At 43.3% G+C, this 26,815-nt stretch overlaps 1 protein-coding gene across 1 annotated transcript in view; it reads right to left on the bottom strand.

Annotated features, from left to right (window-relative positions):
* Nucleotides 1-16,893: 16,893 nt before the first annotated feature.
* The window catches only part of MFSD2B (MFSD2 lysolipid transporter B, sphingolipid), a 99,787-nt gene continuing 89,865 nt past the window's right edge, over nt 16,894-26,815 (bottom strand). Inside the window, exons 8-14 of the mRNA XM_056564332.1 lie at nt 25,610-25,731; nt 25,398-25,484; nt 24,395-24,475; nt 21,766-21,875; nt 19,705-19,848; nt 18,729-18,905; nt 16,894-18,462 (exon numbers count right to left, since the gene is read on the bottom strand). Coding sequence (XP_056420307.1) covers nt 18,426-18,462; nt 18,729-18,905; nt 19,705-19,848; nt 21,766-21,875; nt 24,395-24,475; nt 25,398-25,484; nt 25,610-25,731 — 758 coding nt within the window. The 3' untranslated portion in view covers nt 16,894-18,425. The remainder of the gene's footprint in view (nt 18,463-18,728; nt 18,906-19,704; nt 19,849-21,765; nt 21,876-24,394; nt 24,476-25,397; nt 25,485-25,609; nt 25,732-26,815) is intronic.

The raw sequence follows: 26,815 nt of genomic DNA, 5'->3' as shown, positions 1-26,815 counted from the left end.
CGAAATCTGGAAATGGGAACCATGGTGACCGACAATGGGAAGAACATTGTGGCCGCGCTGCGACAAGGAAGTGTGAACCATTCACCCTGCATGGCACACGTGTTGAATCTGGTTGTCAAGAAGTTCATCAAGTCTTCACCCCATTTGAAAGACGTCCTGACAATGGCAAGGAAACTGTGCATGCACTGCAGCCACTCGTACACCACCAAGCACACTTTGCTTGAGCTGCAGCATCAGAACGGTATCCCACAACATAGTCTCATTTGTGACGTTGCCACACATTGGAATTCCACCCTCCATATGTTGGATAGACTATGCGAACAAAGAAAAGCCATCACAGATTTTTTGATGATACAAGCAGACAGGAGTACTCCCTGTGTAACTTCAATGTGAACGAGTGGCAGCTCATACGTGACACCTGCCATTTGCTGAGGCCCTTTGAGGAAGCCACATTTTTTTGTTAGTCGCTCGAATTACACCATGAACGACGTAATTCCACTCCTACATTTACTCCAAAAAATTATTGAAAACATGGCTGGTCATGGCAATGGAGATGTTGCGCCTACATCAGAAGGCTACATGAGTCCTGTGGGGGATGAACTGGAGGAGGATGATGAGGGGCAGAGCGGAGCACAGTTTACGGTGGATGAGATGGCTGGTGTTTCTGGTCATTGGACAGAAGAGGAGGAGCAGGAGCAGCCAGAGGAGCTGGAGGGTTATTACGAGGGAGGCGAGACAGAGGACCCAGACACACCGTGGCAGTATGCAGTGGAGATGGAGGCAGGTAGTCCCAGCGAGTCACTGTCACAAATGGCACAATGCATGCTGAGTTGCTTGCGTAGTGACCCCGAATTGTCAAAATTTGTCAGCGCGATGACTTCTAGATCTCCACCTTATTAGACCCTCGCTACCGGCCCAGAATGGGGGCCTTTTTTACACCCACTGAGAGGGAGGACAAACTGACCGACTTCAGGGAGCTTCTACGTAGTCGGCCACATGGTCCATCCACTCGCAGGTCTGACTCGGGGGCCCTCTGCGCTCACCTTCCACTGCCACGGCTGCTGGGGAGGGGAGGGGTGGCAGGAGCAGTACCGGCTCAATCAGCAGCAGCCTGAGTCTACAGTCGCTGATGAGTAGCTTCCTTCAGCCGCATAGTGAAGCTACTCATCAGCAGCAGGTGGACATGGAGCAGGACCTGAACCAGCAGGTGGTAGCTTACCTCGACATGACCCTGCCAACAGCCGTTGAAGATCCGCTGGACTTCTGGGCAGCCAAACTCGATTTATGGCCACAACTAGCGGAGTTTGCCCTGGAAAAGCTTTCCTGCCCAGCCAGTAGTGTGCCATCAGAGCGGGTGTTTAGTGCGGCCGGAGCCATAGTCACCCCAAGGCGAACTCGTCTGTCCACTAAAAATGTGGAAAGACTGACGTTTGTCAAGATAAATCAGGGATGGATCAGCCAGGATTTCCAGCCACCAATGACAGATGGGTCTGAGTAGATTGACCATGCTCCTACAACAAAATTTTCTCTTTATCTGGGGGACATCTATACTGCCTAATCTGGGGGACATCTATGCTGCCTAATCTGGGTGACATCTATGCTGCCTAATCTGGGGGACAACTATGCTCCTAATCTGGGGGACATCTATACTGCCTAATCTGGGGGACAACTATGCTCCTAATCTGGGGGACATCTATGCTGCCTACTCTGGGGGACAAGTATGCTCCTAATCTGGGGGACATCTATGCTGCCTAATCTGGGGGACAACTATGCTCCTAATCTGGGGGACAACTAAACTCCTAATCTGGTGGACATCTATGCTGCCTAATCTGGGGGACATCTGTGCTGCCTAATCTGGGGACAAGTATGCTCCTAATCTGGGGGACATCTATGCTGCCTAATCTGGGGGACAACTATGCTCCTAATATGGGGAAAACTGATGCTTCTGGCCTTGGGCCTATAATTTTTTGAAGATTAGCAGTAGCTAAATACATGCTTAATGCAAATGTCAACATTTATCTTTAAATGTAAGGAGTTATGAAACCCTCTTGGGTACTGCGAATGACTGCTCCAGACTCATTCTGTGTCTTTCACAAACTACTTGCCTCCCTGGTGCCTCAGGCCTTGGGCCTATAATTTTTTGAAGTTTAGCAGTAGCTAAATACATGCTTAATGCAAATGTAAACATTGATCTTTAAATTTAAGGGGTTATGAAAACCTCTTGGGTACTGCAAATGCATGATCCAGACTCATTCTGTGTCTTTCAGGAACTACTTGCCTCCCTGGTGCCTCTGGCCTTGGGCCTTAAATTTTTGTATGTTTAGCAGTAGCTAAATACATGCTTAATGCAAATTTCAACAATGATCGTTAAATTCTCGGCGCTCTGCCAGGGCCTTCTCCTACCCCGCCTGGGCCGATCCGAGGACCTCACTAACCAACTCACTTACTAATCCAATCGCTTATAGCGATGGGCAGTGTGTACAAAGGGCAGGGACTTAATCAACGCCAGTTTATGACCCTCACTTACTGGTAATTCCTCGTTTTAAGGTTAAATAATTGCAATCCCAGATCCCTATCACGAACTGGTTTCAGCGTGCAACATGCACCTGTCCTTGAAAGATAGAGACACCCTAATCCGTTCAGTGGTGTGCTACTGCGGCCCAGGACATCTGAGGCCATAACACACCTGTTATTGCTCGATCTCGCAATTGATCGGGCAAGGTAAGGGGTTATTAAAACCTCTTGGGTACTGCTGAGACCTACTCCTGACTGCTCCTGGTGCAATGTATGGGGTAATTAAACACTCTTGGGTAGTGTTATTGTTAAATTTATTGATAATTTTATCAGTAATAAAATAGAATTTTGCAGAATGCTAACCGTTACACAACGGAACGCTTGTTGCCTGTGATTTTTTAATGAAAAAAAAAATAGATGGAGAGGGATTAACTCTGCTTAATCATTTTTGGCGATTAGAATCCTTTTGTCATCTGATTTTTTGGAGACAGATGCGCTTACACACATGTAATAATTTTTTTAACCAAATTTTAAACATTGTGTGGTTTATTATTTTTGAGAAGAATGTCTTTTGGTGGTCCACCATCCTGCATTATAGAGTCTTCTGAACTGCTGTATATGCGCTTGTTTTTAAAAAACAGGTATTTTGTCAGACAATTTCAATAAAATTTTGCGTTCTTTTGGGGTGGATTGTGAAGCCCGGGTGTGTACTTGTGCATCAGCCAACTCCAGGCTGTGTCTTTCAGGCAATCTATGGGTTCCTGATGCCGCAGAGGAGGGGCCTGGGTCTGGGAATTAAATTTTTTTGGATTGCGCGTGCTACCAAAAAAGATGGACACACCCTAATCCATTCAGTGGAGCGCGCCTGCGGCCCCGGACATCTGAGGGCATAACACGCCTGTTATTGCTCGATCTCAGGAGAAGGGGGGTTCATCATCGGGAGAAGAGAGTTGCAGATTGCCCTTGAGTCAGCAAGGCGGTAGCACGGTTGGCAGTCAGCGTGGTGTGGCAGTAGTGGAAATTCTGGAGCCAAATGTGCCCGGGGGAGACCACCTGCTTCGCGGCAGCTTACCTTTCGGGGAGTTAGCGGGTTACCAGCACCGGTCGATGAAAGATCGAGACACGCTAATCCGTTCAGTGGAGCGTGCCTGCGGCCCCGGAAATCTGAGGGCATAACACACCTGGTATTGCTCGATCTCGCAATTGATCGTGCAAAGGTAGGGGGTTATTAAAGCCTCTTGGGTACTGCTGAGGCCTACTCCTGACTGCTCCTGGTGTAATGTATGGGGTAATTAAACACTCTTGGGTAGTGTTTTTTTTTTATTTACTGATAATTTTATCGGTAATAAAATAGAATTTTCCAGAATGCTAATCGTTACACAACGGAACGCTTGTTGCGTGTGATTTTTTAATGAAAAAAAAAAATGGACAGGGATTAACTCTGCTTCATCATTTTCGGCAAAAAAAGTCCTTTGGTGATCTGATCTTTTGGAGACAGATACGATTACACACATATTGAATTAGTTTTTGTAAAAAAATGTCAAACATTGTGTGGTTTATTATTTTTGAGAAGAATGTCTTTGGGTGGCCACTGTCCTGCATTATAGAGTCTTGTGAACTGTTGGATATGTGCTTGTTCTTACACAAAGGTATTTCTGTGTACTGGTGCATCAGCCAACTCCAGGCTGTGTCCCTCAGGCAATATATGGGTTCCTGATGCCGCAGAGGTGGGGCCTGGAAATTTCTAATTTTTGGATAGCGGGTGCTACCTATGAGAAATCTTTGTCAAAAATGTCATATATTGTGTTGTTTTTTTGGGGGGGGGGGATTGTGAAGCCCTGGTGTGTACTCTTGCATCAGCCAACTCCAGGTTGTGTCATTCAGGCAATATATGGGTTACTGATGCCGCAGGGGTGGGGCCTGGTTCTGGAAATTTCAAATTTTTGGATAGCGGGTGCTACCAATGAGAAATCTTTGACAAAACTTTCTCATTGTGTTGTTTTTGGAGGGGGGATTGTGAAGCCCTGGTGTGTACTGGTGCATCAGCCAACTCCAGGCTGTGTCCTTCAGGCAATATATGGGTTACTGATGCCGCAGAGGTGGGGCCTGGGTCTGTTAATTTCAAATTTTTGGATAGTGGGTGCTACCAATGAGAAATCTTTGTCAAAAATTTCATATATTGTGTTGTTTTTTTGGGGGGGGATTGTGAAGCCCTGGTGTATAGTGTACTAGTGCATCAGCCAACTCCAAGCTGTGCCATTCAGCCACTAAATGGTCTCCTCTTGCTGCCAACATGTCCACGCTATGTCATTCAGTCACTATATGGTCTTCTGACACTGATGCCACCACCAGGCTCTGTCATTGTGCTGCTGTGCGGCAGTGATTCTAAGAGCAATGCCGGTAATCTGCATGTTATTCTGAATAACAGTATTATTTCACTACCCCAGCACACTCCATATGTGTTTTAGGACACAGCAAAGTGTTCTATACCCCTATTGAGGCTGTCTGTAGGCTAGAAATAGCCTTTTTAATACCGATTCGCCGCAAACAAATTCGGATCGAAACAAACTTTTCGGGAAAATTCGGCGAATCGGCCGAATCGAATTTTTAAAAAGTTCGCTCATCTCTACTTTTCACAACATAGATTGTGTTGGTCAAAAGAAGTGGTGGTACAAATAAAAAGGAGCATGACTGCAGGATAAGAATATACAAGTTTTGCAGCCTCTAGATTTCCATAAGAGCCGTGTACACAAAGCAGGAAACTTTGTAAAGCTGCTTACATTTTGTTTATTTGAGATATTAGATATTTAGATATTTATTTTAGATATTTAGATATTATAGCAACAAAAATCTGTTACCAAGGTGAGAATTTCACGGGTCCAGAGTCTGTTTCCTGAAACATCCCTATATTAACAGGAATTTACTACAACTGATTAGACCTTCCTGATAGTGATGCTATATGGTGACCATGCTCTTGCAAGAAGTATTATATAGAAGTAATAAAACCATAAATATGGTTACAAAGTCTAATAATATATGATAAAATGAGACAACCACTCACAAACAGAGTTGCATGCCCTCTTTAATGTGTGCACCACATTAAAGGGGTATTCCGGTGGAAAAAATTTTTGTTTTTTAAATCAACTGGTGCCATAAAGTTAAACAGATTTGTAAATTACTTCTATTTAACAATCTTAATCCTTCCAGTACTTGGAGTATTATATAAAACATTTTTATATAATGTAGATAATACCATTATATGTATATTTGTAATACACATATAAGAACCCGAAGGGTTATTCTACCTAAAGAACTTTTGTTTATCCTGGTTGCTGGGACAACGCCTCTGAGCTTCTGGGTGTGTTTCTGTTGCAGCCTATTAATGTCCTCCTGCTATTTGCTCAGGTGTATTTCAGGAGGCCTTAGCCATGCAATGTTTGCCTGTGAAAGAGTTTGACTCCACTAACTAGAATTGTGTTCCCTGTTATTCCTGATATTTGTTATTTGATCTCGGCTTGACTTTCTGACTTCTCTACTGTATTTTCATCCTGGTACCTCGACATTTCCCGTTACAGACTCAGCTAGTTGACTTTGACTTTACTGTGTGTTTGTTTAGTATTTTTCTGTTAGTTTGTGTGCCTCGTGACTGTCCCCCACCTGTGTCTGTTTTTTGTAGTTTATTGTGTTGACTGTTACAGCCATCACTTACATAGGAAGGGACCGGCCCCGGTTACGGACCCGCTGCCTAGGGCGGGTATGTAAGTAGGCAGCGACAGAGGCTGTGGGTGAGTTTAGGGCTGCACTCTTTCCCTGCCCAGATGTGACAATACATTGGTTAAAAATGTGTATATTTGTGTCCCTACAGCTATTGTCTGTGTGTATCTGTGAGGAGTCCAAATACATTGGGTGGACAAGCAGGGCTCTGTACAGTGTGGACAAGTAAGGCTCTGTGCACTGGGGACAAGCAGGGCTCTGTAAACTAAGGACAGGCAGGGCTCTGTGCACTGAGGACAAGCTGGGCTCTGTGTACTGAGGACAAGCAGGGCTCTGTGTACTGAGGACAAGCAGGGCTCCCTGCACTGAGGACAAGCAGGGTTCTGTGTACTGGGGACAAGCAGGGCTCTGTGCACTGAGGACAAGCAGGGCTCTGTGTACTGGGGACAAGCAGGGCTCTGTGTACTGGGGACAAGCAGGGCTCTGTACAATGATGACAATCAGGGCTCTGTGCACTGAGGACAAGCAGGGCTCTGTACAATGAGGACAAGCAGGGCTTTGTGCAATGAGGACAAGCAGGGCTCTGTACACTGAGGACATGCAGGGCTCTGTGCACTGAGAACAAGCAGGGCTCTGTGAACTGAGGTCAAACAGGGCTCTGTCCAGTGAGGACAAGCAGGGCTCTGTACAATGAGGACAAGCAGGGCTTTGTGCAATGAGGACAAGCAGGGCTCTGTACACTGAGGACAAGCAGGGCTCTGTGCAGTGAGGACAAGCAGGGCTCTGTGCAGTGAGGACAAGCAGGGCTCTGTGCAGTGAGGACAAGCAGGGCTCTGTACATGGAGGACAAGCAGGACTCTGTACATGGAGGACAACCAGGGCTCTGTGCACTTTGGACAAGCAGGGCTCTTTGCACTGAGGACAAGCAGGGCTCTGTGCACTGAGGACAAGCAGGGCTCTGTACATGGAGGGTAAGCAGGGCTCTGTGCACTGAGGACAAGCAGGGCTCTGTGCACTGAGGACAAGCAGGGCTTTATGCACTGAGGCCAAGCAGGGCTCTGTGCACTGAGGCCAAGCAGGGCTCTGTGCACTGAGGACAAGCAGGGCTCTGTACACTGAGGACAAGCAGGGCTCTGTACACTGAGGACAAGCAGGGCTCTGTGCACTGAGGACAAGCAGGGCTCTGTGCAATGAGGACAAGCAGGGCTCTGTGCAACGGAGGACAAGCAGGGCTCTGTACATGGAGGGCAAGCAGGGCTCTGTGCACTGAGGACAAGCAGGGCTTTATGCACTGAGTACAAGTAGGGCTCTGTACACTGAGGACAAGCAGGGCTCTGTGCAGTGAGGACAAGCAGGGCTCTTTACACTGAGGACAAGCAGGGTTCTGTGCAGTGAGGACAAGCAGGGCTCTTTACACTGAGGACAAGCAGGGTTCTGTGCGAAGAGGACAAGAAGGGCTCTGTACACTGAGGACAAGCAGGGCTCTGTGCACTGAGGACAAGCAGGGCTCTGTACACTGAGGACAAGCAGGGCTCTGTGCACTGAGGACAAGCAGGGCTCTGTGCAACTGAGGACAAGCAGGGCTCTGTACATGGAGGGCAAGCAGGGCTCTGTGCACTGAGGACAAGCAGGGCTTTATGCACTGAATACAAGCAGGGCTCTGTGCACTGAGGACAAGCAGGGCTCTGTACACTGAGGACAAGCAGGGCTCTGTGCAGTGAGGACAAGCAGGGCTCTTTACACTGAGGACAAGCAGGGTTCTGTGCAGTGAGGACAAGCAGGGCTCTTTACACTGAGGACAAGCAGGGTTCTGTGCAAAGAGGACAAGAAGGGCTCTGTACACTGAGGACAAGCAGGGCTCTTTACACTGAGGACAAATAAGGCTCTTTACACTGAGGACAAGAAGGAATTTGTGCAATTAGGACCAGCAGGGCTCTGTTACACCTCCTGGCTCACACATCAGGATGGTTAACAATTTGAGAGCCTGCACAGAGTCCTGCCCTCACTTCCTGTATTTGGTTTCATAGAGTATATTACAAATAAAAAAAATAATAAAAAAAAACTGGATGTCCAGCGCCAAGGTTCGTGCAAATCAGATTCTTTAATGCTTTAATGCTTAAAATGCCATAGCAGGGGTCATAAGGTGACGCATTTCAGGTGCGTCAGCACCCTTAATCGTACATAAGATAAAACCACATTTGTCTAGGTATATATAGAGGAAATGACATGGTTCTCCCAGGTGGAAGGATGAGGTGATTGCTCACATGACCAACCTCCTGGAGTCCAGGCATTAACCCCTTACAACCACAAACTAAAATATACCTAGTATAAAATACAAAATACAAAAATATTAGTTGAGACAAAAGTACACATTTGAGGGCATACATACATTGCAAGGAGTAAAGAACTTATTTATGTAGAAAAATTATTCAATTCCTAAATATGCATTCATATGTATGCAACCTAAAATGTGTAAAAACGCACACATGTCAAGGAAACCTGTGTGAATAGGTCACAATCACTTCAAAAAGGATTTTGAGGAAAAATATGCATGGTTATATAAATGTATTAAATAGAATTTTTGTTAAATTAACAAAATCTATATATAGAAAAAATATTGTTTATATAATACATAAAATGCTGCTATATTAGACATAGTATGTCTGCAGTGTATGTAGAAAAATATCTATTAAATTGTAGCAAAAAAGTATAGCAAAAATAGTAACAGATGAATAACGAAACCCTATATGAATATATGGATACAGATATAATATCTGCTACTTGCAAAATCGTAAGGACAAAAACTACAGAAAACTATAACAAAAAGAACTTTCAACAAAAGATTATTTTGATATAATATTTGATAATAATTTGATGTTTGATAATATTCAATAATATAGAATAACATCTTGTCTTTTGTTTAAACCCTGAGGCGCCCTGGTCCCCAATTTGATGATCCAGTACACCTCACGGTTTAACAATTTCTGTCTGTGATTACCGCCGCGTTTGGGCAACAAAACTTTTTCAATGGCAGATAAACTAATAGAGGAAAAATCTCCGTTATGATGTTGGGCACAATGCAGTGATACAGATGAAACACTCCTAGAATTAAAGTGAGGTATATTTGATAAATGTTTCCTGATACGGGTTTTGAGACTATTAGTAGTGCACCCCACATACTGTACTTTGCACGTCACACACGACAGGAGATACACCACGTATTTAGTATTACAGTTGATATATTGTCTAATATTGTATGTCGCTCCTGTCGCGTATGACGTAATGACAGATGTGGGGGACAAAATGTTACAGCAGATGCAACGGGTATGCCCGCATCTGTAAATACCTACAGTTTCCAACCAGGTAGGTGAGATTGTATTGTGGGAGGAAAAAAGTGATGGTGAAATAGTCTGGCCGAGTGTGGGAGCACGTTTAGCCACACACCGAAAACCTGCATGCATAGTATCTGAAAGCTGAGGGTCAGATGAAATCAATGGGATGTATTTTTTTATGATGTTACAAATCTGTGGAAATTGAAGACTATATTGCGTGGAAAAAACTATTGGTTTAGAGGTGCTATTATCTGTTATTCTGGGGTGTTGGCTTTTGAGAAGACGATCTCGGTTCCTGGATCGGGCAATGTTGTCTGCACGATCCAGTGACCACTGCGGATACCCTCTATGGCGAAGGCGTTCAGATAACGCATTCATTTCAACAGAAAAATCCATATCCCTAGTGCAATTCCGTCTGGTTCGAATTGCTTCTCCAATTGGGAGGTTATGGATGACATGTGGGGGGTGACACGAACGTGCATGTAAGATGGAATTTACAGCAGTATCTTTGCGATAGGTGGTAGATATAATTTTTTGAGAATCAGTGTCACCCCTCATGGTCACATCCAAAAAAGACACGTTAGAAATACAATGATTGACTGTAAAGCGTAAGTTCAGCATATTGGAGTTCAAAAAATCTTTAAAACAGTCTAAATCTTTAGCGTCACCCCTCCATATAAATAGCAAATCATCAATATACCTGCCATACCAATATATATTGGACTTGAACACATTAGTAGATGAATATAAATACATACTTTCCCAGTATGCCATGTATATATTAGCTATGGAGGGGGAGAAACGTGCGCCCATCGGGGCCCCGGTGGTCTGCAGGAAGAACTGATCGTCAAACATAAAAAAGGTGTGAGTGAGTAAGTAATCCAAAACGATGATCATATATTCCTGCAGACCAGCGGGGTATTCAGAATATGTGGTCAAAAACCAACTCATAGCAGTTGCTGCCTGGTTGTGGGGAATTACGGAATAAAGTGAAGTTACATCAGCTGTAATCCACGTTAGTCCCTCAGACCACTCTAAACTTTCTACTGCTGAAAGAAGATGTTTTGTATCTTGGATATATCCGGCCATAGTTGGAACGAGTGGTTGGAGGAGATTATCCAGCCAGGCAGATAGGTTCTCATTAAGGGAACCTATCCAAGCAACTATGGGTCTGACAGGAGGGGGGGAAACAATTTTTGTGTATCTTGGGGAGAGAATGGAAGATAGCTGTAACAGGGTGTTCAATTTTGATATAATCTGCTTCAGATTTAGATATAAATCCATTCTGCTCCCCAAGATCCCCAAGTTCTCTTAGTTGCTCCTTAAAAATGGAACACGGGTTGCTGGATAACGGTCTATAGGTTGTAACATCTGACAGTAGTTCTAAATTGAATTTTTTATATAGACCGGCATCCAGCAACACCACTGCCCCCCCCTTGTCAGCTTGCCGTACGACCAGATCGGACATATTAGATATGTCCTTCAGGGCCGCACGCTCCTGAAAAGAAAGATTGGAACCAGTGGTTGTAAATACGTGGTGTATCTCCTGTCGTGTGTGACGTGCAAAGTACAGTATGTGGGGTGCACTACTAATAGTCTCAAAACCCGTATCAGGAAACATTTATCAAATATACCTCACTTTAATTCTAGGAGTGTTTCATCTGTATCACTGCATTGTGCCCAACATCATAACGGAGATTTTTCCTCTATTAGTTTATCTGCCATTGAAAAAGTTTTCTTGCCCAAACGCGGCGGTAATCACAGACAGAAATTGTTAAACCGTGAGGTGTACTGGATCATCAAATTGGGGACCAGGGCGCCTCAGGGTTTAAACAAAAGACAAGATGTTATTCTATATTATTGAATATTATCAAACATCAAATTATTATCAAATATTATATCAAAATAATCTTTTGTTGAAAGTTCTTTTTGTTATAGTTTTCTGTAGTTTTTGTCCTTACGATTTTGCAAGTAGCAGATATTATATCTGTATCCATATATTCATATATGGTTTCGTTATTTATCTGTTACTATTTTTGCTATACTTTTTTGCTACAATTTAATAGATATTTTTCTAAATACACTGCAGACATACTATGTCTAATATAGCAGCATTTTGGAGTTCAAAAATCGGGCTTAAATAATAGTGGGAGATGAATCTGTGTTCATTTTTGTATTATATAAACAATATTTTTTCTATATATAGATTTTGTTAATTTAACAAAAATTCTATTTAATACATTTATATAACCATGCATATTTTTCCTCAAAATCCTTTTTGAAGTGATTGTGACCTATTCACACAGGTTTCCTTGACATGTGTGCGTTTTTACACATTTTAGGTTGCATACATATGAATGCATATTTAGGAATTGAATAATTTTTCTACATAAATAAGTTCTTTACTCCTTGCAATGTATGTATGCCCTCAAATGTGTACTTTTGTCTCAACTAATACTTTTGTATTTTATACTATGTATATTTTAGTTTGTGGTTGTAAGGGGTTAATGCCTGGACTCCAGGAGGTTGGTCATGTGAGCAATCACCTCATCCTTCCACCTGGGAGAACCATGTCATTTCCTCTATATATACCTAGACAAATGTGGTTTTATCTTATGTACGATTAAGGGTGCTAACGCACCTGAAACGCGTCACCTTATGACCCCTGCTATGGCATTTTAAGCATTAAAGAATCTGATTTGCACGAACCTTGGCGCTGGACATCCAGTTTTTTTGTTTTGCTAAGTGGTGCTGCCTCGCACAGTCCGTGCGCCTGGGGCCCTGGAGGGTGAGCTGAGAATTCCATTACATCTTCTATATTACAAATATACATATAATAGTATTTACATAATATATACATTATAAAAGTTTTTGTTAATGACAGGTACACTTTAAGCAACCAGAACATCTAAGGAGGGGGAGGTTATTCAGCAGAACTCACACAATCACTTTAAAACAAAGTATCTGTAGCAACTGGGGTATGGTTGAAAGTATCTAAATCGGTCTATACAGAAAGTCCTTGATTTTACATGACCCTATCATAAGGTCCCTGTGGCACTTGGAATTATTCCGGTAACCCATATTGAATTTATTTTCTTTTAAACTTTTTTTTTTTAAATACTTTCTAATACTTTAATGACTCCTCATATATAAAGTACCAATGTTATATTGCTTTGTTAGAAGTGATGTCTTAATGGCTAACTCTACTATTTTACCATGCTGTAGATACAGGCAATATATTGGCCTCAGCACTAAACATCACTTTTAATTAAAAAAATATACAATTTATTCTCTGTTAGAATGCATAATAATTCAGTGTATTAAAAAAATTGTATGTAATTTTATTCCATTTTATGGTAATTTTATATATAGGGGGAAAAGGATTGCTTGCAATGCAAGTAGTGTATTTTATTAATAAAACACATTTATGAACACAGCATAATTTGTATAATTAAAAAATTTGTTGTACCTTATATATCTTGTTTAGTGCATGTGACAACTACTCAAGACAATGGTGTTTAGAATAAACTGTGAATAAATAAGGAGAGGATAACAGGAGATTGAAAGCCTCAGGCAACTCCAGTGTATAAGTCTACAGTCCAAACCTGACGATAAGCCATGATATAGGATTCCTAAGTGGAGAGCAGAGTCAGTGTTTGTCAGCTTCTTAGTCTCATACAAGCTACAGAGTAAAGTTCAGACCTGTCCCAAATAAATCTCAGCAAGCAAGAAGCTAGTCAGTCAGCGAGGACTATAAGTCCCATAGTGCCTAGAAGCAATTGGCAACTGTTTTTGGAGAGTAGTAGTCTTAATTAGGATGGGAGGACCTGCTCGCTGGGACAGGTATTCACCACTGTTGCTTACTTCTAGCTGCACTGTCTGATCTCAGGTTGGTGTCGGATAAATGATGCCACCTCTACAGGACCTTACATATTCCCTCTCTGTTACATGAAATGCAGCCAGTTTAAACTCTCCAGTCAAGCGTTGGAAAGTTCTTGATCACATCTCTAGAATACGCTAGCAGTTGGTTTTCTTACAAAAAACGCATTGTCAAAGGGATGACCTTCACAATAGACATTGGCCGACATTTATCATTGTCTTTAGACTGTTTTTTGTATCTACAAAAGGCGCAAAAAAGGCGCAAGCAGAGTTTATTTGCGCCTTTTGATTTACACATTTCTGCTGATTTTGAGTTGCAATCCACTGATTTTGGCAATACACATGATATGGAAGGGTTTTATAAACTGCGCCTTTTCACAAAAAGGCACAAAAAAGGCACAAAGCCACTGAAAAGTCTGTAAAACTACACCAGCCCAGACTTAGCTTTTTGGTGTATGTGAAGAGAGAAATTTCAGAAAATGTGGCCTGCACAAAATTTATCAAATGCTCTGTGAACATTTAATACATTTGGTGCTCCTACACATCACCAGCACACAAGAAAAGGTGAAGAAAAATGCTTCACTTACACCTACAATGATAAATGCTTCACTTACACTACAATGATAAATGCTTCACTTACACTACAATGATAAATGCTTCACTTACACCTACAATGATAAATGCTTCACTTACACCTACAATGATAAATGCTTCACTTACACCTACAATGATAAATGGCGGCCATTAGGTTGATTGTGTTGAAGCTTCCTTTTCCCACAAGAAGAGGGGAGTGGACATTCTGTTCCATAAAGCTCTAAACCCCTTGGTACAGGAGGCCGTCCATGACCCAGCAGGCAGATATTTGTTAGTAAAGGCTGTTATTGAGGCGTGTTCTTATTGTATGATTAATGTTTATGCACCTAACACACATAATCTTGCCTTCTTTTATAAATCTTTAGATTTTGTTTATTCCTGGCACCCTGCTAACATAAATGTCAGATGTGACCTCAATACAGTACATAACTCCTTCCTAGACAGGTCTCATCCTTTACCATCCACTTGTCTTCTGGTGGCGATCCTCCTGAATTTTATACACACGCTCAACCTTTTAGATGCCTGGCGTGGCTGCCATCCCACTTAAAAGGAATTTCATCTTTTATTCTAATATACACAACGTACACACTAGGCTAGATTATTGGCTGATATTTAGCTTTCTTCTCTAGAGTCAAGCAGGTTGACATCTTTCCTTTAGCAATTTTGGATCATTGTACTGTGTTACTTAATCTGGATATCATTCAGATGGCTGTTTCCCACACATCTTGGGTACTTCGGTTGAAAACTTTTTTTTTCTGTCAACTGGAACGGAAAGTTAAACAGATTTGTATATTACTTCTATTAAAAAATCTTAATCCTTACAGTACTTATTAGCTGAAAATTATTTTCTTTTTGGAACACAGAGCTAATTAATTGTTACAGTATTGAGTAATGGGTTCTGTATGGACCCCTGCTAAGCAGTCGAAATCACCCAGCATTAAGAGATCAATTTATGAGACAACTTAAATAATATTGTGCTCAGGGTGTGCTATAATATAACCTTTAATGATCATTATCATAAAAATCACCAAAATTGTAATGTGCCTGTGCACCCCAAAGACAAACAAAGATCAAACTAATGATACAATTTGCGGCATAAATGCTAGTCCATTAGACAGTCGGGTAATGTAATACCCCTATCGTCACAGGTACTAGTCTTATCAATCAGAAACACCGGCCCATTGTCCCAGCAGGGACAAATTATGGGTCCGTATGCTCAAGATTTAACCACCAACGCGTTTCTGCCTCACTGTATAGCCAGGCGTCATCAGGGGGGTTATTCACGTTTTAAACCACAAGTAGATAAATAGCCGTTCAAGGGCAAAACAATATTTGTAAATTAATTAATTAGCTACGACCTGTTAAGAGAAACATGGCAACACTTCATAAGTAGTAATCATGTATTTTGGCATAAGGGGATTTCGTCCCCCAACCTGTAAAGAAAATATGCACAAATAACAGACACTAGTGTGTTGTGGCCAGTTCTCTATTTTTCCAGGAGTACCGTCATTGGACGGTTCTGTAGCGTGGACAGCGGGCGATGCACCAACCTGCATGTAGCGCAGGGAGCCGCTAACTGTGGCTCTTACCGCCTAGTATGGCGGGGTGTCGGCATTTCTCTTGGAAATTCAAACAAGTGAAACTTTATTTATAATGGAATGAAAAGTTAAAAAATGTTTTTTTTTTTAAATGGATGGAACCGCACATCATTTCTTTCAACCGTATACGGATTAAAATTTGTACACACGTTTTGATACAGTTTAGTCCAGTTTTGAGGAATCAGTTTTTTATCAAAAACCTGATACGGGAACTGTATTGCAAAAACGTGACGTGAACCCAGCCTTAGTCAGTCTAATTCCATCCAGGCTCCTGAGCAACAGCTAAGCTCAGGTGTGCTGTGTGTCGTGTGCTCTTACAAGAGGCCTACTTCAGCTTTAATCCTTCTACTGGTCATCCTACAACGTTCACCCGCAGGAGGAATTCATACCCCTGCAGAATAGTCTACAGTCCCTTGGAAGGACCCTAGCAACCAGAATCTTAAGTAACAGTCTAAAATTCCGTCCGGTGAAAGCAACACAAGTCTCAGCAAGGCAACACGGCTCGCAAAGGGTATGCAGCACTCTCACACCAAGGCCAGCTGTCTGTGTGTTACTATCTGCACAAGCTCATTAAAGACAGTTATCCATAACCTGACATCGTGTGTTTATTTGCTCATCATGTCTGGCCCAGCAGAAGCTGTCTCCATACCTTCGGACTGTGGATCGGAAAAATGGTGCCCTGGTGTCACGACATGAACAGGTACTCTTACTAACACCCCGTGGCCACCACAGCGGGACGTTCACTAGCTTCCTTAACCAAGCCTTATACAACCTCTTCCAGGGTGTCCCAGTTAACCTCTCATGATAGCTCCATAGTTCATTACCTAGTCACCATCTGTAATGTCTTTAGAGACTGCTACACTGTTCTTTATAATCTAGGAGCATTTTCCTTCCTAAGAAAGAAACCACTGTCAGTCTCAGTATTAGAGGGTAGATCATAAACTACCAGTGGGAGATCACAGGATAGGGGATAAGATGTCTGATCGCGGGGGACCCCCGCAATATAGCATGCTGCACCCACCTGTTTCTGGTCCGGAAGCGCTGGAGGGTCTGGGTCCCGACCACGGCAACGGAAGTATCGAGACATCACGACTCCGCCCCCGTGTGACGTCACGCCCCGTCCCCTCAATTCAAGTCTATGGGAGGGGGCGTGATGGCAGTCACGCACCCTCCCATAGACTTGCATAGAGGGGGCGGGGCATGACGTCACATGGGGGCGGAGTCGTGATGTCACGATACTACGGCCTCATGGTCATCACGCTTCACACTCTAGAACGATCACTGTGGAATTTTTCATTTTGGGGTAAAACATATGTAAAATGTATTCCGCAGGTCAGCATTTGCTTTGTTTACCATGTGAAATCGATAACATATTTTAATAGTTTGGACATTTCCATATTTAAGGTTACAAATTCCATACATTTCTTTGGAGTTTACATTTTTTTTAATTTAAAAATTAGATTTTTTTTTTTTATGACATTTTTAGTCCCCCTAGAGGGGGGCAATGCCCAAAACACGTTACTTGTTCACATTGTCTGTGTCTTTACTTATGACTCTTAAGCAATAAAAGGGAGTTCTGCACTGAATTTCTGCGCTGGAGAAGTTTTTTCTTCTTATATTGTACTCTGGGTGCCGCCCTGCACCGTCCGAGCCACAGCTGAGAACTACCATAGGTGAGCTGACAAGAGAATCTTGTGAATAAAATATACTGCAGAATAAAATATACCAAAGTCTTAAAGGAGAAATGCAGTGCAAAACTTTTAAGTTTCCATGTCTGGGCTGCAAAAACTAAAAAAAAAAACTTTAACTCACCTTCCTACGTTCCCCCGTTGCAGCGGTATCGGCGTCCCATTCCTCCGGCGCTGCTCGGCTCCCTGCTTCTTAGGCTTGGAACGTCACACTGCAGTCGGCGTATTGTCGGCCGCAACGATGTCCCGTCTCGGCCGGTGATAAGGTGAGTTAAAGTTTGTTTTTTTAGTTTTTGCAGCCTGGGCACAGGGAAACTTAAAAGTTTTGCGCCGCATTTCTCCTTTAAGTAGAGTCCATGTTTTATGTTCCTGTAAGAGCTTAGAAACTGAGGGACAAACTAGTGTAGGTTGCTATGGGAAACTATGGCTGCTACGGCTAATTTTGCATAGTTTCTGTGTCAACAATCGCCTGTGCATTCACATTTTTACGTAACAAATCTAGAAATATTATTATATCTTATATACTATAAATTGCCTGATTTATTAAAAGAAATAGTACATAAAATATAATAACAAATCATATTAAAATTGCAAATAATACCAGTCAGTATATCATAAGCGCCCATTAATCAGGCAATTTATGGTATATATTTTTCTCTGTCCATTTATCCTTGAGTCCCACTTTTTTTGGTATTAGTTTTCGCATTTTGTTCTCTCTTTTGGGTATTAGAGAGTCAGTGGTGAGCTCGGAATAGGTGATATACTTTAGATATAGCATATGTTTGGTTATTGTTATTTCTTACTATAATAAAATTACTTCACACTGAAAAAAAAAGTATCTAATAAATGTAACAGTTTTGTGTCTTTGATAAATAATATATGCACCCATATTATGGGAAGAATATAGCGATACATGGCCCATAGGTAAATACACTGTATGGCTACTGTATGGCCTCTGACTGGACCAGAAAGGTGATGATGTCGCGCCAACGCTGTTGATGGTTTCCATACACCGGTCACTGCACAGATTGAGCAGGAGCGCGTGGTTTCACGCGGGCCGATATTCCTTAGGTGTAGACTTGTCCCTCCAGAGCTGGATGTTCTCTTTAGATGACAATGAGGGTGGAGCGTCGTGTCTGTAACCTGGGAAGATGTATTGAACAAGAGTAAAAATCTGACATTATTTTATATAACAGACTGTGAATGTGCCTCTTGCTTTGGGTTGTTTTAATGGGAATGGATTGTTTAACATGGGATGATGCAAATACACCAAAATGCCCAGCAGCGTTTACATAATGGATACCTATTCTTCACTTACTGGTATCCTATGGCAGCAGATATATTCTACAATAACACCATGGTGCCCGCTCAGCTATTTTTTGTCACTATGTATCATGTTATCCTGTTACCTTATATTATTGAGTGCCAGCTCTGTTTCTCTCCTTGTGTCTTCTGTGATTGGGTAAAAGATGAGGATGACAAGTCCTAGAATAATGAGGACAGCCGGGACCGCACCAATGAGCATCTGTAGGGTTAGCACCACATGACTGGATTGTCTACATGCTCCACTGCTATAACCTGCAAATCTGTCATCAGAACTAGTCAGTATCAAAAGAATGAAGAACATCACAGTCAATGGTATACTCATGGTCAAATTGGCAACAAGGCACCCAACGGCAAGTACTTAGGGTGGCACAATATGGGGGCAGCACTTGAAACAGGTAACTGTCTCTCTTTTATGGCTTCTGCTGTTGCCACCTATCACCTGCCAAAATTTTGAGGAAGTGTCACTGACTGCACCCGGGGGTCGACATGTCAGAAGTTGTTTTTAATGACAGTAAGGTTTTAACTTTATAAATTTTGCATAGTCTTTCTTGCTCCTAACAGTATGTGGTGACACATCACATGATGGTGTCTTTAATCAGTAGTAGACAATGGTATCATATTCAGATAAATTAACATTTGTCTTTTTTCGACCGTACTAACTATGTAACTATGTAACATGACATTAAAGGTATTATCCAGAAATAGACAAACAAAGCTAATTTCTTCCAAAAACAGCGCCACCACTATCCTCAAGTTGTGTGGTATTGCAGCTCAGTTCCACTGAAGGGAATGGAATTAAGTCGTAATACCACAAACAACCTGAGGACAGGTGTGGTGCTGTTCTTGGAAGAAATTAGCTCTGTGTTTCTATTCCTGGATAATCCCTTTAATGGCTGCTACTAGAGGAAGCTGCCCTGTAACATGACATCACATGCACATGTGTCAAGGTAGCCATAAGGGCCCAAAATGCTCTGGCGTCCTGTGCAACATATTGTTAAACTTTTATTCACTCGAAAAAGCTGGAGCTTTCTTCTCTAATATAAAACTGTTCTCACTTACTGTAGGCTCAGGGTAGAAATTCCTAGTGCGATCCCTGCGGACAACTTGGTGAAGAAGACAAATGAGGAGTAAAAAATGGTCTCCAGTCCATTTACACAAGGATTTAATTGACGGAAATTATCCACTACGTCAGGAAGCATGGACCTGGAAAGAGGAGACAAGACGACAAAGGTCCAGCACCTGACTCATATATGTATTTTTACAATCACATGTAACCTTTGCTGTCCTTGGTGCCTGGTGCAAGATACATGAAAACAGAGTATGATACAAGGTTATTCTATGTGATATATATCCTATATCTAGATACCGTATATACTCGAGTATAAGCCGACCCGAATATAAGCCGAGGCCCCTAATTTCACCCCAAAAACCCTGGAAAAGTTACTATAAGCCTAGGGTGGGAAATACACCATCCCCCCCTGTCATCATCCACTTCCCCGTCATTAACACCCCCCGTCATTAACACCCCCCGTCATTAACACCCCCATCATTAACACCCCCCGTCATTAACACCCCCGTCATTAACACCCCCCGTCATCATCCACACCCCCATCATCATCCACACCCCCGTCATTAACACCCCCCCGTCATCATCCCCCCCTGTCATCATCCACACCCCCGTCATTAACACCCCCCGTCATCATCCCCCCTGTCATCATCCACACCCCCGTCATTAACACCCCCGTCATCATCCACACCCCCGTCATTAACACCCCCCGTCATCATCCCCCCTGTCATCATCCACACCCCCGTCATTAACACCCCCCGTCATCATCCACACCCCCGTCATTAACACCCCCCGTCATTAACACCCCCCATCATCATCCACACCCCTGTCATTAACACCCCCGTCATCATCCCCCCTGTCATCATCCACACCCCCGTCATTAACACCCCCCCGTCATCACCCCCCCCCCCCCCCCGTCATAATCGCCGCCTCTCAATCCCGGCAGTGGTCTTCAACCTGCGGACCTCCAGATGTTGCAAAACTACAACTCCCAGCATGCCTGGACAGCCATCTGGAGGTCAGCAGGTTGAAGACCACTGCCAGGCCTTCGTCATCATACAGACCCCCCTTTTGTTTTCTACTCACCTTCCCAGTTTCTCGGTGGGAAGGAAGGGTGAGCTGGTCTGGGCCGTCCATATTCGACCACCTATGCTGCAGGGACCGTCCGGGGGAGGGTTAGTCGTTCCGGGCTGTCCATCTTCACCGGGAGACCCTCTTCTCTGGGCCGGCCCCGGACTATTGACGTTGCCTTGACGACGAAGCGCAGGGACGTTCACGCCGAGGCCGGCCCGGAGCGGAGAAGAGGGTCTCCTAGTGAAGATGGAGAGCCCGGAATGACTAACCCTCCCCACCGGACGGTCCCTGCAGCATAGGTGGTCGAATATGGACGGCCCGGACCATCTCACCCTTCCTTCCCACCGAAGGGAGGTGAGTAGAAAACAAAAGGGGGATCTGGATGATGACAAAGGCCCGCAGGTCTTGAACCTGCAAACCTCCAGATGTTTCAAAACTACAACTCCCAGCATGCCCGGACAGCCGATGGCTGTCTGGGCATGCTGGGAGTTGTAGTTTTGCAACATCTGGAGGTCCGCAGGTTGAACACTACTGGAAGGGATTGAACAGGCGGAGATGGACGGCCGGGACCATCCCCTCACAGCTAAAGCCGTGCTGAAAAACTCGGCTTATACTCGAGTATATACGGTAAAAAGGGATTACATCATTTTTACAGAGGAGCTGCAGTATTAAGCTTATTTCATAAGGCCATATGGGGTCTGTAATACAGTTGAAAAACCAAGAACTCCCCATCTGTACATTAAAAATTGTTTTACATTTCGGAATATACTAAACCTGGATTGGATTAAGGCCTAACCTATTTACTTTATATTTAATTATATTATACTATTATTCTTTTATTTAATTTATTAGTTCTGAGAGGTATTGGGTCTTAAAGGTGCCAAAACATTCCCAAATGTTTAATTATATGTCTCATATTTTTCATTATGATAAATATTGCAAATCTCAGCTGTTATGTTGCAGGTTGGATCTGTACAAACCATGGCAGGAGCAGAGATGCCGCAATGCTGAATCCTGATGACACAGCTACCATGTATCCCACTATCACATTTGGTATAATCACCAGCATGATGGCAAATGGGATCATCCACTGCAAAACAAAAACATCCAGGGACAGAGAATGAACAAGTCTTCACAAGCCCTGAGAAGATGGAACAGCAACATACAATGAACTCTAATACTTGGCATCTTTTTACCATTGCTTACAGAGGGAGATCTTTGGCATGGCACTTTTCCCAATGACACTGGCTTACCATAACAGGGTGTATAAAAAGGGGTTAGGAGGGGTTATCATTATCTGTAACAATGTACTGAAAATATATACAGATATAGATGAGCACTGCTGAATATAGGAAGTGGTGACCGCTTCCCTCTCCCTCGGAGTGCCCAGTTTAGGTCGTTCTAGTTGAGACATACGGTGGTGGCACAGTTTGGCTCGCTTGACGTAACTCCGGCCTTCTCTGAAGTGGAGTTGCTTCTGGGTACCGCTGACCTCACTAAACCTTTGACTCAGGCTTATGCATTACTGCAATCGGCGGGTCTGGATACATTTGAGTTGGCTTTTGCAAAGTGGGTAGAGGATCTTCCTGATTTGATGGTTAATCAATGGAAGGAAGTTGTTAAGACCTATTAACTCATGGTAGTTAGTGCTAGAGATCTGCTTATTCAGGATCGGTTCATCCTTCGCTTATATTACACTCCGGTTAGGCTGTCCCGTATGGGTGTCTCTTCATTCGGATGTTTGTTTTCGGTGTCATGTGGATGTGGGCTCTCTTCTACATGCTATTTAAAGTTGTCCTTGTGTAGAACCCTTCTGGAGGGAGGTGCTGCAGTTCTTGATGGACCACTTGGAATTCCCCTATGTGTTTTCCCCTGTCGTTTGTCTGTTGGGTGTTATTGAAGACTTAGCCTCGGCTCTCATAGGCGCCTTCTTATTCGGTTTCTATTGTTCTGTGCTCGGAAAGTTTTGATTATGGCCTGGAAGGATACTTCCTCTCCCCCCATTGCACGGTCGTTCAACTTAGTTAACAAATATGTACCGCTGTACAGGACATTGTACATTAGTCGCAAATGCTCCAAGAAATTTGACAAAATCTGGATGCCCTGGCTCATTATAGGAGAGTCGGTTGTCCCCCCGGAACAAGTTTGTTCTCCTGGGTCGGATGGTTGTCTCTAGCCTGGTAAAGGAAGGGGGGGGGGGGGGGGGGATACTCCGGGAATGTGTGTGAATGTGTGCTGTCTGTGTCTCTGTTTAGGGTCTTGGTGTCAGCTGGGGGTGGATCTCCTTGACTGCCTACTTCGTGGGTGATGTACTGCTGCTCATTTGCTTCTGGTTTTTAGGGGGGTTGGGGGGGTCTATATTCGGCTGCATGTTATTTTATTTCTGTATTGTGTTGCAAACAACATAAAAGTTTCAAATAAATACTTAAAAAAATAAAATAAAAAAAAAAGAATATAGGTAGTAGTGCAATAAATGCCAACAGTATAGACAGGAACAATGTGAAGTTAATATTACAGATTCTGCAACAAAAAACAAAAAAAAATTGATATCAGTGACTGTTTTATTTTAGTTTTAAGCCACTATATGGTGAGAATTGTTCATAAGTCCAACTAGGCCACCTATATAAAGGCATAACTTTGCTGTACCATCCCCATTCTACATTTTTGTTGTTTTCTCCCTCATTAGTGAATAAGGCATGAGGTATTATTGGCCACAATACGCAAGCTCGCAATTCATGTCAAGGGTACGCCTTGTCCTTGGAGGCTACTGTCCATATGGTAGCACTAAAAGTGTACATATAGGGGGAGATTTATCAAAACCTGTGCAAAGGAAAAGTTGTCCAGTTGCCCAAGGCAACCAATCAAATAGCTTCTTTCATTTTTCACAGGTCTCTTTAAAAATGAAAAAATGCGAGCTGATTGGTTGCTATGGGCAACTGGGCAACTTTTCCTTTGCACAGGTTTTGATAAATCTCCCACATAGTATCTATTTACGTTACTGTTAGGGTGCGTTCACATTGCGGGATTCCACAAGAGGAATTCCACGATAAGAATTCCGCGCAGTGAACTGTACCATTAGTGTGAATGGGTTTTCCGCGAGACCCGTTTACACAGTGTAATTTCAGCAGTGGACAATTCTGCCGCTGAAATTGTTCCGCGCAAAGAAAGAACATGTTCATTCTTTGCGTGGAATTCCGCGAGTAATGCATAGCCGTCAATGGTGACAGCACAGTGCCCCATGGTCCTACAGCCGAAGTATCTTTGGTGGCTCCACCTGACAAAATCTCTACTCGCTGAATTCCACGAGCGGAGATGAACGTGTGAACGTACCTATAGTCTTGTGTTTCTGTGGATACTCTAATTTTTATCATATAATTAATTGATATGTTTTATTGTATCTTCTATTTTGTTATATCTAACAACACTACTTCTTTTCACATCTTCTCACATTTTTTATATGAGCCAAGTTTTATTCCTTTTGTTTAGAATCCCTGTAACACTGAGTAGTATTGTAGCTACTAGATCAGTGGGTTCTAAGTTGCTTTATGTGCCCAGAAAATATTTTCTTACTATAACTTATACAGCTCCATGTAATGAAGTAATACATACAGAAATTCCAAAAGCAGCCATTTTTTTGCCAAATCTTTGTAGAAACCACTGCCAGAACGGGATGCTGAGGACTGCAGAAATCTGTAAATAATGAAAACATTAAAGTATGATTATTATCTATGTAATATCCATCCCATATCCGTCCCTCCCATATCTTTCTATGTAAAAAAAACAAAAACAAAAAAGCAGCAGTACTCTGGTATCGGGTGAATGTGTGTTAGGCTTTATTCATCAGATGTAGCGACGTTTCGACCATCTCACACCTTCATAGACCTTGTGAGATGGTCGAAACGTCTCTACATCTGATGAATAAAGCCTAACACACATTGATCTGACACCGGAGTGCTGCACACCACGCCCCCCCCCATTCATGTCTATGGGAGGGGGCGTGTTGGCTGTTACGGAGGGGGCGTGGCGTGACGTCACGTCCCCGTCTCGGAAGCCCGGAGGTTTCGGAAACTTCAGACGCAGCTACGCATAGAATGCGGGCTGCTGCAGGGAGATCGCGGGGGGTCCCAGCGGCGGGCCCCCCGCGATCAGACATCTAATCCCCTATCCTTTCGATAGGGGATAAGATGCTTTTGCCCGGAATACCCCTTTAAGGGAGCCTCTGACCAAGGCTTGACTGGCTCTGCACCCTGAGTTTGCTTAGCAGTGCGCTTCTCCTTTAAGGATGTCTAGCTATCTATCCATCCATATCCATCCATTCCATATCTATCTGTCTATTTATCTATTGGTATAATAAGGTGCAAAAATAAATGTTGTTTATCAACAATTATAGTATCTCACTGCTGTATCAGGTATGGGTAGTGACAGCTACTAAAGTTTGTTACTCACAGTGATTGTCACTGCTAAAGTGTGTTGTAAAGCTTTTCAAACTATAAACCTAATACATCAAAGCCAGAAAGTATTCCACAGTCATATAAAACCTAGAACTAACAAGGTAAAGCAGGGGGAGCTAAAAGAGTCATATAAGGTAACAGGAAGATTGTGAGATACTCACCAAGATGGTCAGCACCAAGTTCTGAAAGTGATCCCGTAAGTCTCCTGCAGCATGTGTGCAAAAAAGGACAAAGTTGCTCTGCTGAAGCTGATAGATTGGAGAGAAAAGTTTATAGGTGAATGCTCCATTTGGGGGACACTTTATCTCTGTCCTCAGGATTGGTGGGACCCCCACTGATCAGCTTGTTATCCCCTATCTTGTGGCCCATTTACCTGAACAGCAGCAGAAATCAGCAAGAATGAGGCTATGAGATAACAGTACGGGCTGTGCCTCATGGATTTTTTAAAGCCGCTACAAAATGGTACAACCTTCCCAGAAGACATAACGTATGGATCTGCAAAAACATATATGAAATGATTGGTAGGCAAACAAATACAGAAGAAAGGATACAAATCCCTATGCAGGAGGGTGAGCAGAACTGAAAGGCCCCATAGAAAAGTCAGTACATTCTCAGTACAGCATGGGACCCCACCACCAAGTTCTCAGTACATTCTCACTCAGGGATGGGACCCCACCACCATATCCTCAGTACATTCTCGGTCAGAGATAGGACCCCACCACAATGTCCTCAGTACATTCTCATTCCGGGATGGGACCCCACCTCCATGTCCTCAGTACATTCTTAATTAGGGATTGGACCCCACCACCATATCCTCATGGACCCCACAATGTCCTCAGTACATTCTCACTCAGGGATGGGACCCCACCACCAAGTTCTCAGTACATTCTTAGTACAGAATGGGACCCCACTACAATGTCCTCAGTACATTCTCACTCCGGGATGGGACCCCACCACCATCTCCTCAGTACATTCTTAATTAGGGATTGGACCCCACCACCATATCCTCAGTAGATTCTGAGTCAGAGATGAGACCCCACCACCAAGTTCTCATTACATTCTCAGTACAGAATGGGACCCCACCACCATGTCTTCAGTACATTCTCATTCAGGGATGGGACCCCACCACCATGTCTTCAGTACATTCTCATTCAGGGATGGGACCCCACCACCATGTTCTGAGAACATTTTCAGTACAGAATGGGACCCCAAAACCATGTCTTCAGTACATTCTCAGTAAAGCATGGGACCCCACCACCAAGTTCTCAGTACATTCTCACTCAGGGATTGAACCCCACCACCATGTCCTCAGTACAATCTCACTCAGGGATGGGACCCCACCACAATGTCCTCAGTACATTCTCACTCTGGGATTGGACCCCACCACCATATCCTCAAAACATTTTCAGTACAGAATGGGACCCCACAACCATGTCTTCAGTACATGCTCAGTAAAGCATGGGACCCCACCACCAAGTTCTCAGTACATTCTCAGTACAGAATGGGACCCCACCACCATGTCTTCAGTACATTCTCATTCAGGGATGGGACCCCACCACCATATCCTCAGAACATTTTC

The sequence above is a fragment of the Hyla sarda genome, chromosome 3, assembly GCF_029499605.1.
Source record: "Hyla sarda isolate aHylSar1 chromosome 3, aHylSar1.hap1, whole genome shotgun sequence".
Taxonomy (NCBI): Eukaryota; Metazoa; Chordata; class Amphibia; order Anura; family Hylidae; genus Hyla; species Hyla sarda.
This window is presented reverse-complemented; position numbering and strand designations above follow the sequence as displayed.